The sequence below is a fragment of the Setaria viridis genome, chromosome 3 (assembly GCF_005286985.2).
Source record: "Setaria viridis chromosome 3, Setaria_viridis_v4.0, whole genome shotgun sequence".
NCBI classification, from domain to species: Eukaryota; Viridiplantae; Streptophyta; class Magnoliopsida; order Poales; family Poaceae; genus Setaria; species Setaria viridis.
In genome coordinates, this window is record NC_048265.2 from 15,204,208 (window position 1) to 15,222,114 (window position 17,907).

A 17,907-nucleotide genomic window follows, 5' to 3' on the forward strand; every position below is an offset into this window, starting at 1 on the left:
CGGCAGCCACTGGCCGGGCCTTCTCCTGCGATCGATCTCGGTGCCCCGTCTCGCCCTCCGGACTACGCCGCCGGTCACCTGGAAATGCCGGATCCACCGGCGGCGCGAGCAGGGGCCTGCCGCCGCCCTGCGCACCTGCTACGCCATCATGGCTGTCCTCCCCGCGCCTGGCTCCTGCCTGCTCGCGCGGCCGAGCTCCGCCACCACGGCCACGCCGCCTAGCCCGCTCGCCCCGTGTGCCTGCTGCAGCAGACGTGCTCCGCCCACCTGCCCGCGGCGGCGGCGTGCTGCGCGCGACGAGGAGCTCCGCCTCTTCGCGCCGTTGCAAGCGCTCGGCCTCGTCGACTGGCCACTAGGCTCCGGAGCCGCTTACACCAGCCACCGTGACCTGTCCCCGCGCGATGTTTTGGTGCTCGGCGATCGGCGTGGAGAAACCAAGTGGTGGGGCCCGCTCAGCGTGGACGCGCGCGCCAGCTAGAGTCGCTACATGTAGTGGCAATGCCTTCTCTCTCTTCATTTTTTTACTCCTCAAATGCTGACGTGGGTTTGTTATAGAGAGCAATAACGGCTCGTTGCTCTCTATAGAGCGGCGTCATCCAGGGGGTGGTGCCCGAGTTGGTAGAGGGCGGACCAACGCATCTACAGTACGTGGATAGATACAATTCTGTTTCTGGAATACAATACACAAAATGTGGCTGTACTGATATTCCTTTTGTTCTGCTATGAAGAAATGTCGGGAATGAAAATAAACTACAATAAAAGTGAAGCCTTTGTTGTGGGCATGGAGGAGGAACGTGGAGAGGAGATAGCAGATGCATTTAACTGCAAATTAGGTAAGATGCCGATTAAATACATGGGACTTACTGATTTAAGGAGAGGAGATAGCAGATGCATTTAACTGCAAATTAAGTAAGATGCCGATGAAATACCTGGGACTACCAATCAGTAAGGACAGATTGTCAAAAGCGGAGTTGAGTGGGCTGCCTGAGAAAGTGGAGAGAAGACTGGAAACCTGGAAGTGTGGGCAGTTGTTGTCATATGGAGGGAAATCTATCCTGCTCAACACAAGCCTAACAAGTATACCAATGTATGCAATGGGACTATATTGGCTATACGAAGGAACCCACCAGAGACTTGACACGGCTAGGGCAAGATTCTTTTGGCAAGGGGTTGGGAATAAGAAGAAATACCATATGATTAAGTGGGAAGCGATGACGTGCCCGAAGGAATATGGAGGCGTAGGATTCTGCGTAGGATTCTTAGAAACAAGAGGAATGAATACAGCGATGCTTGGGAAGTGGATCTACAGAATAGAATGTGGAGATAGCAGCTTATGCATTAATCTCCTGAGAATAAATACATCAAAGGTAAGAGCTTTTTTCAAACAAAAGGGCGAGGGGATCGCAGTTCTGGCTAGGGCTTCGTTCAGTTAAAGATTGGTACGAAAGAGGTAGAGCGTGTGTACTGGGCAACGACGAAAAGACTAGATTCTGGGATGATGTGTGGAGTGGTGAATGTCCTCTGAAAATTTCATACCCAACGATTTATGCAATTTGTTCAGATCAAAGATGCACTGTTGCTGAGGCTGCGAGATCACAATGGGCTATGAGCTTCAGGAGGTGTTTTGGAGAGGCTGAGATAGTGGAGTGGGAAAATATGATGGATCAACTGGGAGGCGTGGATTTAACCTCCCAAGAAGATGGTGTGAAGTGGATATTGGAGAAGTCAGGAAAATACACCCCAAGATCGATGTACAGGCTAATGACCTTTGGAGGGGTTGTTGACCTAAGACTAAGAATGGTGGACATCTGGAATACAAAAAGATTCAAATATTCCTGTGGATGATGAGCATAACGGCCCGTTGCGGGTGCCCTTAGTCCAGGATCTTAAAGTACGGTGGATTGTATATTTAGGTACACCATTATACATCCTCCATACCTAACACTTGCATCTATGCACGCAATGTATATACAATCTTTAGTTGACAGGCAATTAATAAGTTAAATTATTTTGTTTGCCAGCATGGAAATAATAAAAAACCGTGCACACGCTTAATGATTGTACTCCTACTATATATCACTCTCTCATTGGTTGAGCCCCTTTCTTCTACCCATTACACAAGCGCGTCTCCAAAAACCTCAGAACCAGGCTCCCAGCCCAGCTTTCGCATTTCTGCTGCTACACCTTGCGAGTGTCCCCCCATGTCAACGCGGCTCAACTCCGCGAGGAAGTCGCAGCCGCCGCGCTCCTCCGACAGGAGGGACGCTGCGATCCAGGAGCTCAGGAGGGGCACCCAGCTGGCAGATCTGCTCAGGAAGCAGGTGAAGCTCATCCCGGAGCCAAACCGCCGTGACGCTGCAGTGGCCAACGTGGGCGAGATATCCATGGCCATGGAGTCGTCGCTCAACATCCTCCAGTATGAGATAGAGCATCCCTCCTCCCCCGAGGTCGGCACGGTGGACATGGCTGCGCACGCTGGCTACTCCTCCGATGGAGGCACCGGGGAAAGAAATCGTGCCGTTCCCCGTACCAGAAGGGTGAGGCACCGGCGAGGCAGGCATGGAGTTGAGCTCCCAATGTGAGTCCTACAAACCTGTGATTTTTGTTGCGTCTTGCATGCTACAGTGAGGGTGTTAAAACAGATATATAGCCTGCAACCTGAATAAAACTATGGGAATCTCATGTTACAAAGATTCAGATCTCTGCATATCTCATTTGTGTTTAAGGGAGCAAATTACTGCTGCTTACTTTCTTACTGGATTAGTTAACTTGCTTTAGAGGCATGAAGAAAAATGGATTGGAAAGTTAGTTTATGGCTAGAGCTTTCCAGATCTACATTACCAATGAAAGGGAAAAGAAAAGAAGATCAGGTGTTTCTGGATCTTGTTTTATCCAAGTTCATCTCGGGTAGCATATATATGATGTACATGTGTGCTTTCCTTCTCGCGTAGGTGCATATCTGGGATCTATATTTCATGGTTGGATAGAAAGTTTGTGCAAGGTCATGCGGTGAAATTACATTCAGTTTCTCTTCCACCTTGTTATTCAGGAAGGAGATACTGACTGAGGCACCAGAAAACGATCGTTTCCACTGGAGGAAATATGGTGAGAAGACCATCCTCAATGCTGAATATCCAAGGTATGCATCTTTAATGGAGTTCCATGCATCATCCACTCCCCAAGTCACTTTCTCTCCAGATTTCTCACTAGCTAATATAAATCATGAATGTTCATCCGATTCCTCCTTGCAATCAATAGTGAGGAAACCTTTTTCTGTAAAAAAATTACAGCTTTACAGAACATAAATAGTTCATAGTACTACTTATATATATTCTATAAAAAGTATGAGTTTCATGGATCATAACCTCCTCTCGGCATTTAATATGCAATTTATGATTTGTAGTGCTAGACCCATTTGGGTATTAGCTTGATTAGCTTCCTCTAGCAGCTTCAATTCCTTCCGCTCACACCCCTTGTTGTGGGGGGTTTGGCGTTTAGCTTGCAGTTCTTGCGTGCTTTTTTTTGCTTGCTTCACTAAAAAGTCAGATCCAACAGCCGCTTATTCAGTCAGGGGAGGTAGCCGCTGCTTCCTCAAGGATAACCCACCTTGTGGAGCAGTTGGATCCGGCTTGTAAACTGAATTCATGCTGAAACTAAAGGCCCTTCTTGTTCCAGCTTGTTAACTGTGTAGTATTCCAGTTTGCAAATTGTAACAACCTGCAAGCTGCAATCCACAGCAGCTGAAATAAAAAAGGCCTAAGATCCATCAAGTTGTGCAATATATTTTCAATTATATATTTCTAGTTGTGCCTGTTGATTTCTGCTAATATATTACTATTATTATCTTCTATACTCCTTCAATTTCAAATTATAGGTCGTTTTGACTTTTTTAGATACATAGATTTTCCTATATATGTAGACATAATCTATATTTCAGTGCATAGCAAAAAGTATGTATCTAGAAGAATGAAAAATATCTACAATTTTGATGGAGAGAGTAAAAAAAAAAGCGCGTAGAAAATAAAGGGGCTAGTATGGTATGCATTATGTTCTTTCTTGAAATTAAATTAGATAAAAATTTATATATATAATTGAATTTGTGGATGGACCGTACTTCATACTTGATTCAGCGGCACGGAAAAACGAAAATGGATGCTAAGCATATCCAGAAGTTGTTTTTGGCTATTTGACTGCATGTGGTAATATGCATGAAGATTTGACCTAAGTTCAAACATTTAAATTTTCGATAGAAAATGGATATGCTAGGCATATTCATGTACAAAGAAAACAAGATATTTTCTCTTTCTCTTATCAGCAAACAAGCGCTCACCTCCACATGTACATGAAATGTCGTTATCCACCTGCCAATAATTTACTTCTAGCTTAGTATGATTTCACTCCATACATTGTTTAGGGGACATTCCATACTTTAATTTTCTCAATGGATAAAAAGTTATGCTTGTTCTAGATTTATGTTCATACCTTCGGTTATCAATTTGCAGGTTATACTACAAATGTGGTTACAGCGATGACCACAAGTGTCCAGCAAAGAAATACGTGCAGCAGCAAAGCAACAGCGGCCATCCACGTTTCATGGTCACCCTGATCAACGAGCATACGTGCGAAGCTTTGTTCCCGGATGAGCCCACCTCAAGCAGCAGTAGTGCTTCGCAGGTTCTCGACTTCACAAAGGCATCGCTTTCTCCTCCATTGATGGCCGCCGCTGCCTCAGGGTCGTTGAAGAAAGAGGAAGAAGACAGCATGTCTGTGTGTATGCACAGCTACTCGTATGATGAATACTTGTCTTCTTCGTTCCCAACGATGTCGCCAGATGGAGATCAGGTCCAATTTTCTCCGGGGCCCGGGTGGTAGCATTCTAATAAATGAGTTAGTTAGATACACAAACCTGTTTAATTATTTCTTGTTTTAGCAGCTAGTCGAACCATAAATAATCTAGCGACGACTCATGCACCGCAAGAGTTTCCTCGTTATTAGCACCAAGTATGCATGATATGCATGGTGTTAATTACACTTTCCTGTTCTATCAACGGTTTATTAGATGGATATGGTTTCTCTTTGGACGTATACGGAGTAGCATTTCATTGCACATTGCTCCATGCAAAATGACCTTTTGTATTTGATGAACCCATATGTCTATAGCAGGATCAGACAACAGATCTCTATTTGTACCAGATCAGATCTAGGAGTAGCTATTTACGAGATTTATAAACATGTAGTAATATTTAGGGGAAACCCCACCTTTAATTAGAGACCATTTGGTTTTGTAGGACTAAAGTTACCCTCCTTTTTAACCACTTTTAGTCCCTAAACTGCCAAATATAGGGACTAAAATGAGAATTAAAGGTTTAGTCCTCTAGTCCCTTTGGGGTGATTAAAGTGGCCTAAAAGTCCTGGAGGACACCCCTACCCTCATTTATTGCTCACTTCAAACTTTTCCTAAAAAACTTCGCAGCGATATTAGATATGTCGGAAGTCGGAACTTCCGACGCTGTGCCGGAACTTCCGATAGATCGGAACTTCCGGTACAGGATCGAAACTTCCGACAGAATAGAGTGAGCTGAATGAAATTCAAAAAGCAACCTGAATCTGCCAATTCTATTTGAATCAAAAGATAGTAAATGAAGCGTAGAGACTACTCCAGGTGATATATGAGCAAGGAACCACAAAATTGATAGATCGGCTAAATTCAAGCTTCTACGTCAAAATGAAATCGAGGAACACAATAAGCACAAGAGATAATGATTTGTTTACCGAAGTCCACTCCCACAAAGGAAGCTACGTCTCCGTCAAGGAGCTTTCAAAGAGCCGGGTCCTCACTAACCCTTTACCTCCCTCAATCAACAAAGGATGGGTAATACAAACGTTCCCAGGCGCACCACACAAAGAGGGCGCTCAAATGGGCGACGCCTAGCTGTCTAGAAGCAAGCTCAAGAGTAACAAATGCGAAGCGAAGCCGAGGATGCTTGAAGTGCTCTTGAGATGAACTTGTTGAATCTCACACTCAACTTCAAGTCTCACATCCTCAATCTTGCTCTCACCCAAACCCTAGCTCAAAGTTTTAAAGATTTAGCTCAAAGGAGTGAGAGGGAGCTGAATTGAATGCTCAAAGGGGTGTTGTGCTCGGGTTAGGTCAGCAGCAATGAATGGTGGTGGTTGAAGGGGTATTTATACTCGAGCCCCCAAAACTAACTATTACAGTACATTTATATACCTGTCGGAACTTCCGACATAGGGTCGGAACTTCCGATGAAATTAAAATAGATGGCCGAGGGTCCTAGTCAGAAGTTTCAAGAAACACCCGATGTAGCATCGGAACTTCCGATAGAGTATCGGAACTTCCAACAATCTTGGGTTAAACGTGCAGAGGATCCCTGTCGGGAGTTACTGGATACTTTCGACTGGTGTGGGGTGTCGGAACTTCCGACAGACATAGAAAAACTGAGGTAAAAGATGTGCAAGTGAGTGAGTTGTGTTTCTCAATAGGTGGTTAGCATCTCAATTGAGCACCTTAGCATCTTCAAGCTATCCATCCGCATCCCCTTTATAGTACACTGTTGCTATACTCAAATTCAAATTTAGAAATTATAAACGAGTCTTTTTTGAGCTTGACGCTTTTCCATTTTTGCAATTTGGGGCCTCTTGAGATTCTTTTGGTACACCTTTGCACTTCTCTATAGTTAGAACCTGTTAATCACTTGATCAAATTATTAGTCCCCTAATTGTGCATGTCATCAACACCAAAACCCACTTAGGAGGCCAAATGCACTTTCACACCACCCGCTCTCCTTCCTACGCCGCCACACCTGCTCCTTCCCACCACCAGGAAATCCCCTGCTCGTTCCCCTTTCGTGCCTCCTGTCGCTCTGCCCGCCGGTCCGCCTGAGTGTGTGGGTCCGCCCGCCGTTCTGCTCCACATGCGGCGTCGCCAGTCTGCTTGGCTGTGTGGGTTCGCTGCCCACGCAACGCTGGCCTCGCGCGCCGCCGCCGGTCTGCCTGCCGCCGCCGCTTCCCGCGCACCGCCGCCCTCACGTGCTTCGACCAGAGGGGCGCACGACTAGGGTGGGCGGCGCCTGGCATGGAGGCACGATGCGGCCGGCGTCCTAGCGATGTGCCGTCACCTCCATCCTTGGCCCGCGTGCACCGTGCGCCGCATCTCCACTACCTATAGGCGGCGGCGAGTGACCCAGGGATCAGAGGTGGCGAATCCCACCGCGCAGGACATCGATGCCGTTCCGCATCAAATCCACCAGCACACGGCATCCTATCCAAGCACCAGCAGCTCTATCTCTCTCGCTACCAAATCCTCAAGGGGGTGTTTGGGAGGAGGGGGCTAAATTTTAGCCCCCATCACATCGAATGTTTGGACACTAATTAGGAGTATTAAACCTAGACTAATTACAAAATTAATTACACAACCCCTAGGCTAAATCGCGAGACGAATCTATTAAGCCTAATTAGTCCATGATTTAACAATGTGGTGCTACAGTAACCATTCACTAATGATGGATTAATTAGGCTTAATAGATTCGTCTCGCGATTTAACCTAGAAGTTTTGCAATTAGTTTTATAATTAGCTTATATTTAATCTTCCTAATTAGTACCCGAACATCCGATGTGACAGGGCTAAAGTTTAGCCTCCTCCTCCCAAACACCCCCCAAATCGAACGAAACAACAACTGGACAGCTCTTTCTTCCTTTCACATCCACCTCCTCTCTGATTTTTTGCATAGCAGAGCAGCAGCACCTGCTGTCCATCTCCACCCAATCAAGCACAAGCATCATCACATTCGATTCTTTTTTACCTGCAGCTCGCCGGATCCAACCGCATGGAGCAGGAGGAAGATAAGAAGTGAGAGAGGAGATCGATGAGACAGGAGATTGATGGAGCAGGAGGAAAATCATGGAACCGCATGGAGCAGGAGTTTTGTGCATTGATTAGGGGTATTATCATCTTTGTTCATCTGCTTTAATGGACTTTAGTCCCTCGATCCCAACAGAGTACGGACTAAACTAAAGTTTAGTCCCTAGACTAAACTAGGAACTAGAGGAACCAAACAAGGGCTTAATGTTAATGTTAATGACATAATGCTATCGTGATGCTTAATGTTGATGACATAACGCTATAGTGATTATTATGGGCCTGTTTAGTTGTCCGATTTTAGACAACCAAAATCACTGTGCCAGCACTGTAGCATATTGTAGCGTTTCGTTTGTATTTGTGAATTATTGTCCAAATATTGACTAATTAGGCTCAAAAGATTCGTCTCGCAAAGTACAACCAAACTGTGCAATTAGTTTTTGATTTCGTCTACCGTAAGTTTGATGTGATAGGGAATCTTCTTTTTGCATAGTGCCAAAGTTGGAATTTTGGGGTAACTAAACAAGACTTATATGTGGTAACATGACAGACACTATCTCTCTTCAAACTGAGAAAAGTAGGAATATGGACAGAAAACTGGCTGATTTCATTCGAATACTTGGAGTGCTACGTACCAAAACACGGCAACAACCAGTCTTGGTCATGTACTCATCTGCACACTAGCCAGCGTCCAGCGATGCCTGACAATTTCACATCTGCAAACTGCTAAAACTTGAAAGTCCAATCGGACGTTAATATTTAAAAGTTTCCCTACTTTTTTACTACTTCTACTTTAGATCACGTTTAGTTGCCGGATGAGCTTGATCTACTGCCTACATATATACCCCAGGGTCCAGTTCAAGCCGGGAGTAAAAGCTAAAGTCGAATTTGTCATATTCAAATCGTGACATTGCCATTTCAAATTGGCCGTTGACCTAATCTTATTTGTTGACTGTTGCAAGTCTCAATTTGTGTTTGTTGCGCTGTCGTTGCGTGTGTTAAGTCTACTACTAGTAGAAAAGACTAGAGGACCCTGACAAGGCTGAAATCCTTTGAAATTTTTTCAAAATTGCGGACGAAATTTTCCTAAATTTTGGTAACTTCTTTTAGCATATTTGACGCAACTGTAACAAAGCCCTAGTACCGGTACAAATATGATTATATTTACATGGGAGTGAAAGATGCAATTTCTCACTTCCATCTCATTTAATTTCTTAGGCAATTGAACGGTTGGAGAATGAAGCATCAAGGTCCGGCGTTGATTGGGATGAGCTTGAATCAAGGGAGGGAGATGGTTTGTGCTGAAAAATATCATGTCAACTGTTATCCCAAAATGATATTTTTCATTAATCACGCTTGCCACAAAGGCAGTTTGGGTGCATATATAGCCAACCATGGGTAGGTGGCTTAGGAGCTAAGCAAAGCATCTAAGTAAATAAAGTGCACACAAGCACTAGCAAAGCATAATTGGTGATAAGGTGCACCTAGCCAGGAACCACCCAAGGATAAAGTGCACACAGGCACTACTAATGAATTATTCTAAATTACCATCAGGACTTAATCTATCAATCTTCCCAGCCCCTAAGTCCTGAATGGCAAACGAACTATGGTTCGAAGTTCTTGGAACTTGATCCAGGTCTGTCACTGTAGCCAAGGTCTGTCACTGTAGCCGATGAAGTGTGCCATGCCGGGACACCTCGAGTAGTGCAGGCCGTAGTCGGAGCCCTTGATCTTCAGGCGGAGAACCTTGTTCTCCTTGCCGGGGGTGACGAATCCCACGGCTAGTGGATGTAGACCTCCTCCTTCAAGTCACCGTGACCGAGAGGGAGATTAGCTAGCTCCCAAAATCGGTTCTTCTCGACCATGTCCATGTCCTGCTTCATCGCGACACGCTATGCTGCGTATCCCTCCGCCTCAACGAAGGAGCGAGGCTCGCCATTATCGTATGCATTGAAGCAGTCCTCGTCGTTGGAGAGCGGTGTGGCAAACTTCACTGAGCGGGGCTCATCATGAGCCGGTGTCGACACAGCCGTGCCCGAAGGAGTAGTTGCTGGAGCAGGAGTGTGTGGCGTGGCCGACTGTGGTAGTGGCGGTGGGGAGCTCGCCGCGCCCGGAGGAGTACTCGCCGGAGTCGGTGGAGGACTCGCCGGCGTCGGTGAAGAGCTCGTCGTAGTCGGTGGAGACCCGGGGACTGGGGTAGGCACGCTCGGCGAAAAAGAGCTGCCCACTCCCCCAGCTCCCTCGAAGTGGACAAAGTTGACGGTGAAGTCGTTGTACGTCAAAGTCGAGCCGCCGTCCACCATTTTGCCCCGCACCATCTCCTTGGTGCCGAGCTGCACCACCTTCGCGTATAATAGAGGACGTAGAGGCGGTTGCTCCCCTTGACCACCTTGGCCAGGAAGCGCTCTCGTCGATCCCAGATGCAAAGCACTCCGCTGTCGATCTCCACGCGCGACCCATTCTCATCCAGCTGCTCGAGGCTGATGATCGAGTTCCACGGTGCGGGGATGTAGTACCGTTGAGCAACCGATGCTCACCAGTCTTGGCAACGAGGACGATAGAGCCGATGCCCTTGATGTCCACGGCTGAAGAGTCGCCAAACTTGACACAGCCATGCACGTCGATGGTCAAGTCGGATAAGGACTCCCGGCACTCGGTCATGTGTCGCGTAGCACCACTGTCCAGGAACCAGCCATCGATCTTGTCATCACTGGTACCGTCGTCGAGGAAGACGTGTGCACGCGGCTTGTCAAGGTGGAGGACAGCCATCGCGGCCGGTGCCGTGGAAAGAAGCTCGATGGCCCCGTGAGCTAGGAACAAAGCCGGCTCCTCCTCCTCCTTCGCAGCCTACGCGACGTGGGTCTGATCGCGCCTCGGCTGGTGGCACTCCATAGCCCAATGGCCTGTCCTACCACAGTTGTAGCAGGTGTTGTCTCGCACGCTCGCCAGCGGCGACGCCCTCGGCTTCTCCATGTGCGCTGCCCTCGATGCCTCCTCGTGCTTTTGGATGACTTGCGCTTGCGGTCGCTTGCCAAGGAAGAAGACTGTCCCTTCTTCCGCTCCTTCTAGCGGGCGAGCCACCTCTCCTCGGTGAGGTGGAGCTGGCCACCGATGGTGACCTTCCTGCCAGAAGAAGGCTCGTCGTGGTCATCGACCACCTTGAGCTGCCCCATCAGCTCCTCGGTCGTCAGCTTGGAGAGATCCTGCAGCGACTCAATGGAGAGCGAGCTACGTGTACTTCTTTAGGATGATGCGTAGGAATTTCTCGATGGCTTTATCCTCGGTGATGCCGTTGTTGCCGTACCTCTCCAGCTGTTGCATCAACCTGGAGAGACGGAGGGCGAAGTCGTCGAGGTCCTCGCCCAGCTTGAAAGCTAAACGATCCCACTCCTGACGAAGCTTCTGCAGCGTGGACCTGCGGGCGCGGTCGCTGCCAACTCGGGCCCAGCGATAGCCACCCAAGCGGCCTTCGCGGTCCTGTTCCCCGAGAGGTTCGCCGCCATCTCCATCGGGACTGCAGTGAGCAGCGCCTCGAGCACTTGCCTGTCCTCGTGACTGTCGATGTCATCGTACCGCACCGCATCCCACATCTACCGCACCTGTAGCTTCACCTTCATCACCAAGGACCACTCCGTGTAGTTGGTCTTCATCAACATCGGCCACTACGTGTTGCCGACGGACTCACGGATGATGGTCTTCACGACCCTCGGGGGTCGGAGCTCGAAGTCAAGGTCAGAGTCGTAGTCGGAGTCAAGGTTGGAATCGTGGATGGAGCCTTGATGACGCGGGTCCTGGACCCACTGGTCCACATCCACATCCCGCTGCCGCTCCTCCGCGAGCACCTGCTGCTGGCCGTCTTGCGGCCCGGGATGATCGCCCTTCACCTCGGTGCCGGCGACGTGAGCCTCGGACCGACCTCCGCGCCGCGCCTCCACCTCCAACGCTGCCAGGGCCTCACGCGTCGCCCTGGCCCCCTCCGCTGCCTCCGCAGCCCTCCGCTGAGCGGCAGCGGCGACCGCTGCAGCCTCCGCCACAGCCACGGCTTGCTGCTCCGCCTCCACGGCGCGCACTGACACCGCCTGCACCGTAGCTAGGTGGCTCGCCCGCGCCTCCACCTCGCGCGCCTCTGTAGCCCACCGCGCCCGGTACCACTCGGCCGCAGCCTCCTCCTCCCGCTGCGACCTCCTCCGCAACCACCGCCCTGCGGCGCTGCGAGCTGGTCACAGCTGAGCTATGGGAGAACGCTCAGGAGTGAGCCGGAACCGGTGGCGCCACACCGGCCGACGGTGGCGCGCCAGCAGCTAGGCCCGCGGCGCCCACTGGGCCCGCGCCGCCTGCGGTGCCCGTTGAGTTGCCACTGTCGGCCGCTCGTTGCCTCCAAGAGCCGGCCATGGAAGAGGGAGGGGATGCTGAGGGAGAAGCCGGGGAAGCTACCATCGCCCTAGAGCCACCGCCCGCACCTGCCGCGCCACCGCCCGCCGCTGATTCACGCGGGACACGCCCGCTGCTGCTGAGTAAGGCTAGGGTTTCGGGGCTTGGAGGGGTGGAGCAAGAGAGAGAGAGGAGAGGGGTAGGTGGGGAAAGAACTAGGCTCTAGATACCAATTGTTGGTCCAAAATGATATTTTCCATTAACCACGCTTGCCACAAAGGTAGTTTGGATACATAAATAGCCTGCCATGGGTAGGTGGCTTAGAAACTAAGCAAAACATCTAAAGAGCATCAAGCACTAGCAAAGCATAATTGGTGATAAGGTGCACGTGGATAAAGTGCACACAGGCACTACTAACGAATTATTCTAAATTACCATCAGGACTTAATCTATCAATTGTCTATTTAGCACGCGGTTTATAAGAGCAAGCCGTCTTGCAGCTGGTTCGTTGTCTTCTATTACAAGCACATTACCAGCATTCAGAGGGACAATTTCCTGAAAACTGTTAAAAGATTACATAAGAAAAGATATAAAGGCATCTTCTGTCGAGTTAAGCAATAAAAACAATTCCAAGCCTTAAACAAAAAATTAACCTCATTGTGGAAAACATAAATAAATTCCAGAATCTCAGTTACAGTCAAAGCGACCATGGAATCTAAGAAATCAAGAAAATCCTGGAAATACTGAATACTATATGTAAGTATATACTGGTGTTGGCTTCTCCCTCCTGCTCTCTCTTTCTTTTTTCTTTTCTTTATTTGTACCTTGTAATTGTCTTGTAACACTGTCTCCTTAATGAACAACACGCATTGCACATTCTAAAAAACGTATGTGAACGAAACATGGAATAAAACATATGGGAACTATTACACATTTTTCTGAGAAAATATTAGCACTGCAATTAACAATATTGAGATGGATAAAGTTCTCAGTTGCGATAAGATTGGTTACCCTAAAACATAAATATCTGAATAGTCATCAGCAGGAAGAAAATCATTCAGTTTCAACTCAGCGGTAGGTGCTTTTCCTCCAACATTCCATGTGGAGACAAATATCCTAAATAAGGAAATAAAGAGTTAAGAAACTGTTATGGTTTTCATATATAACTGAGCATGCAAGGTTAATTGTCTGACCTGATATGTTCGTATTTTGTAGCGTTTGCAGAGTGGCTTAGAAAATGGCTGAGGCGTATGCTCCTAACTTCTGTTCCCATTTAGTCCAAGAAGACACAAATAAAAATAAGCCAATCAAATTAAATCTGTAAGTAGAGTAAGCCAGGAAGCAAATTGGACAGAAATCAACCTGAAAGTTTCCGGAAGGGGGACGAAGATGGTGACTTCGAGTTGCTTGATCCACACTTAGCTACAATAGACAAGACAACATGAAACAGTTGGTTTTTGTAATCAAGATAAAGTAGCAAAGCTGTACTGAATGCAGTTTATACAAAATGCCAAGTCCTGAAATGAAGAGATCAAGTGCAGCACTATGTTTGAATTGGTTCGGTCTCTTCATTTAATTTCAGAAGTTCAACATTTTGTACAAACCAAAGTTCAAACTCGTCACCATTTTCAATCCAGATGGGATGAAATTTGATAAAACTATCCTAAGATATATGTTACCATTTATCAGCGTACCGATCAACATTGATTGTTGATGGAAGTTTTTCAAAAGAAAGGGGATGAACTAACCTGTGGAGCAGCTTGCACGGTCTGTCCTCTTTGTGAACTTCTTATCTTTTGTCCCAAAAAGCTTTGGCTGACAGCCCTATAGTACAAAACAAAACACTTTTTAAGTCAAATGCTCCATTTAATTGCAATTATGCGAATGCATTCAAGATTTACCTAGACAAATAGAGGGGAAAAGGTACAAGGATAGAAGTTGAGAAAGAATACTATCATGATTATGAACAAAGGTAAAACAATAGGCGCGTCAACAGATACCTTCATCTTTCCATCATCTGGGAAAGCCATCCGCTTTTGAAGTCAGAAGAACAGTGGCAGCTTTCCCCCAAACTTCAACCCTGAACACATAATAACTCTTAGGGCCTGTTTAGTTCACCCCCAAATTCTAACTTTGACACTATGCAAAAAAAAGATTCCCCGTCACATCAAAGTTGCGGTACATGCATGGAGTACTGAATATAGACGAAATCAAAAACTAATTGCACAGTTTTATTGTACTTTGCGAGACGAATCTTTTGAGCCTAATTAGTCAATATTTGGACAATAATTCACAAATACAAACGAAACGCTACAGTTACGCTACAGTAATTTTGGTTGTCCAAAGTTGGGCACCTAAACAAGGCATTAATTAATCAAAGGCTGAAACAGGTCATAAAGGATGACAGGCATGATGAGGCATGAGAAATCAAGACATTAGCAGCAGAGAAAAGAAGCATACACATGGAATTCTGACAGGAAATATATAAAAAAAGGAGCAGTTGTACGAAAACTTCACTTTTTCCAAGCAAGTACGAAAACTACGCCGGATCCAGACCGTTATTCGAAACCAAGTTCCCCCACTGTTCGACGACAGAAAACAGAAAAAACACCGCAAAACTAACAAAAAGATGCAATTTTCACATAAAAATCGAACATTACGCCAACAAGTCCCTCAACGAAGAATGACCCCTTCAAAATCCAACCATTCCGGAATTCAGAACGCAATACACCACAGAAGCAACGAGAAACACAAGAGGAAAAAAAAAATCGTGAAAGCAGAGATTTCCCAGCAGCGGCAGGAACGCACCAATCAGCAGCGGCCCAATCCGTCCGCCCGGCAGGCCAGAACGAACCTCCGAGCCCCGCTTCCCCCGGCCGAGAGCCCGGAAGGAAACCTCCTAAAACCCCAGCGGAGAATCCACCAACTCCACAACCATTCCTCCCAGACGCAACCAGAAAGAGCCGCGGCGGTGGCGGCGGAGGCGGAGGGGCGCCTCAAACCCGGAGCTGGGTTTGCAGGAAGCCGACGAGGGCACGGCCATCCGGGTCGACCCCCTCCTCCCCTCCTCCCCCGTGGATTAAACTACTCGGCCGCGACAACTGTACAGCGGGGCGTGGGCCGGCGCGGTTCCACGGCATTTCTTGGGGGCCGGGATCGGGGCCTAGAGACTATGGTGCGGGGATTGAAGTGTACCACTCTTCTGCGCATAGTTATGTCTCATTTCTGAATCAACCCTTTTCAACTGATCTTTTCTTGTTAGGAAGCAAATCTTCCAAAAAAAATCATCCGGAATAAAGTAATCAAGATAAAAGGGGATACAATCTTTTTTATATTAACTCATGACGAACCCTTCTATCCCGATTGGTAACACCAATCGAGATAAAAGACTCCCTTTTATCCTGCCTTTCATCCTGGTTGGTAATACAAACTGAGACTAAAGGGTCCGACGGTTTTAGTCATTTTTAAGCCACCCGTGGGGGACCATTTTATCCTGGTTAGAAATACCAACCGGATCAAAGATCCCAGTTGATGTTTTCCAACCGGGATAAAAGGCTCCTCAGAGGGTTTTTTTCACTAGCCTTTGCAATCGGGATAAAAGGTCCCGGTTGATGAACCTTTAGTCCCAGGTCATATTAACTGGGATAAAAGGGGTAGATGGAAGGTGAGCTTTCTACTAACGCAGGTCGATGCAATAATGTGGCTACAATTTCAAAACTGGACCGATTTAAGATGACCTAGGCAGCTTTATGTTTACAAGGAATAGACACGTAATTAAATTTCTAAACCTGGATGGTATCTACACACTCCAACCACCAGCTCAGTTCGTACTAACGAGGCTGTAGCTTCATCTCACACTCATGTAGTCACGTGTGTACAAGGACCCCATCTATCGTTGAACTCATGAAACAGCACGTGGTGGGATTCATCTGCCGCGGTTAATTAGGAAGTAAAATCATCCTCACTCGTAGTGGAAACGCATATCTCCTTCCACTTCGTCGCAGTTTCCCCCTACGCCGGGCTGGCCCTCTGTCCAAACCCCAAATCTGCCAGGTATATATATGGTAATGACTTTTAGTACAGCCGGCTGTCCGATAAACGATTGCTACAGCGCTTATCACTTATATTCAATCAATAATTAACTACTGCGATAGTTTTTCCGAGCGAGAGGATTTTGCATGTGTAACTGACAGGTCATTAGCCCTTTCACCCCACCTGACCACATGCAATCAATTTTTTTCAAATTTGAAAAGTTATAATTCTTAAACCGGGCATCAAACTTAAATTCCGATTGCATAGTTGCATTTCGTTTAACAATACCTTCAAAATAAGATCTCACTTGCATATGTTTCGACAATAACTTTTTAAGAGACATAAACTGCTTATATGACCAGAAAAATGCCGAACCCAATTGGTTAAAATGCTTAATTGATGGCCTATCATTAAGCATGCATAAAATATCCGGCTATCCTAACACAGTTGTGTTGCCCTCTTCACAATATCACCATGAATATCCACTCCAATTTAACTAAGCAATTTTTTTAAAGTTATAGGCAACTTTTATAAAAATAGTAAACAAGTTAGAATACACTAAGAAGCATTTTCTCACATAAGAAAAACATCATTAAAATATAATGATGTGGGATCTAGTTTTGAAGCTCTTGTTGGAAGAAATGCAATGTGCAATCAGACTTTGATTTGGACACTTGATTTAAAAACTATGAATTTTTTATTTTTCAAAATTCATGCATGCGTTGTAATTATGGATCCATTCTTTTATCCATTCACATGCATGCATGCGCTTCTTTTCTTCTCGGTTTCACATGCAACGTTGGTCTAATGGGAGAGTATACTCTATGACCGGCCATAGAATAGCTTATTCTGTGCTAAGCCATCCAACACACTAGAATAATTATGGTAATTTGAATAGTTTCAGACAATAATGTAGTCAACTTACTATGTCTATTCTTGTATGTCGTAATTTATTATAAAATGATCGTATTCTTGGATGCCGTAATTTACTATAAAATGATTGTATACGATGAGGCTAAAATGTGTGAGAAATGCACGTCCTCCCAGTTCACGATGAGGCTGCAGCTTTGCTCGCGTGCCCGCTGCCGTAACCCAGTAGCACAAGTAGTTTTTTGAACACCCAAAGTAATTCCGTAATTCTATATTCAGCAAGCACAAACATGTATTTTCAATGTTCATATCAGAAACGGAACTAACAATCAGCACATGGCAAAATTTGCAAAATAGAAAACCTAAAGACATTACTTAATCAAGGTGACGCTAACCACCAGTAATTTTTTAACAGTCACTACAGGTGTATGATAAGAGCATTAACTTCAAAAATACCGACAACATTACTGAACAACGCAGTACCACGCACAAGCTCAACACCCGCAGTAATCACTACAAGCATCAGGCTAATCACGTAGATTTTTCTCGGGGAGATTAGTGAGAGGGGCAATTTTACAAGCATCAGTCCTCTTCCTTCGAGGACGATGTCCAGAGAGAGGCCTCGCAACCGCTGCAAACCGTGTGTTTTCCGAAGAGGGGAGGAGATCACAGGGAGGAGGTGTACAAAGTGAAGTCGGCGACAGCATGGCCGCCAGCAGGCCTGAACTCGTCGGCCGACGTTTCTTGTGCTTCTC

General features: G+C 46.6%; 2 protein-coding genes across 2 annotated transcripts; one reads left to right on the forward strand and one right to left on the reverse strand.

Annotated features, from left to right (window-relative positions):
- Positions 1 to 2,122: 2,122 nt before the first annotated feature.
- LOC117850573 (uncharacterized) lies at positions 2,123 to 4,991 on the forward strand. Its single transcript, XM_034732430.2, has 3 exons — positions 2,123 to 2,578; positions 3,050 to 3,139; positions 4,503 to 4,991. The coding sequence occupies exons 1-3, from the start codon at positions 2,202 to 2,204 to the stop codon at positions 4,870 to 4,872; spliced, it is 837 nt and encodes a 278-aa protein (XP_034588321.1). The 5' UTR covers positions 2,123 to 2,201; the 3' UTR covers positions 4,873 to 4,991.
- A 7,895-nt stretch (positions 4,992 to 12,886) lies between these two features.
- On the reverse strand, positions 12,887 to 15,431 carry LOC117850279 (type I inositol polyphosphate 5-phosphatase 5). The gene is made up of 6 exons (XM_034732099.2): positions 15,059 to 15,431; positions 14,251 to 14,330; positions 13,999 to 14,074; positions 13,613 to 13,672; positions 13,444 to 13,513; positions 12,887 to 13,366 (listed from the first exon to the last, which is right to left on the reverse strand). The coding sequence occupies exons 2-6, from the start codon at positions 14,278 to 14,280 to the stop codon at positions 13,258 to 13,260; spliced, it is 345 nt and encodes a 114-aa protein (XP_034587990.2). The 5' UTR covers positions 14,281 to 14,330; positions 15,059 to 15,431; the 3' UTR covers positions 12,887 to 13,257.
- Between the last annotated feature and the right edge of the window lie 2,476 nt (positions 15,432 to 17,907).

What these genes read in the sequence shown, in the direction of transcription:
- LOC117850573 (XM_034732430.2), top strand. Translation starts at nt 2,202, where the DNA reads ATGTCAACGCGGCTCAACTCCGCGAGGAAGTCGCAGCCGCCGCGCTCC. An exon ending in CATGGAGTTGAGCTCCCAAT is followed by an intron (nt 2,579 to 3,049) that starts GTGAGTCCTACA and finishes CTTGTTATTCAG; the next exon opens with GAAGGAGATACTGACTGAGG. An exon ending in CTCAATGCTGAATATCCAAG is followed by an intron (nt 3,140 to 4,502) that starts GTATGCATCTTT and finishes ATCAATTTGCAG; the next exon opens with GTTATACTACAAATGTGGTT.
- LOC117850279 (XM_034732099.2), bottom strand. Translation starts at nt 14,280, where the DNA reads ATGGCTTTCCCAGATGATGGAAAGATGAAG. An exon ending in CAGATGATGGAAAGATGAAG is followed by an intron (nt 14,075 to 14,250) that starts GTATCTGTTGAC and finishes TTTGTACTATAG; the next exon opens with GGCTGTCAGCCAAAGCTTTT. An exon ending in CCCCTTCCGGAAACTTTCAG is followed by an intron (nt 13,514 to 13,612) that starts GTTGATTTCTGT and finishes AAATGGGAACAG; the next exon opens with AAGTTAGGAGCATACGCCTC.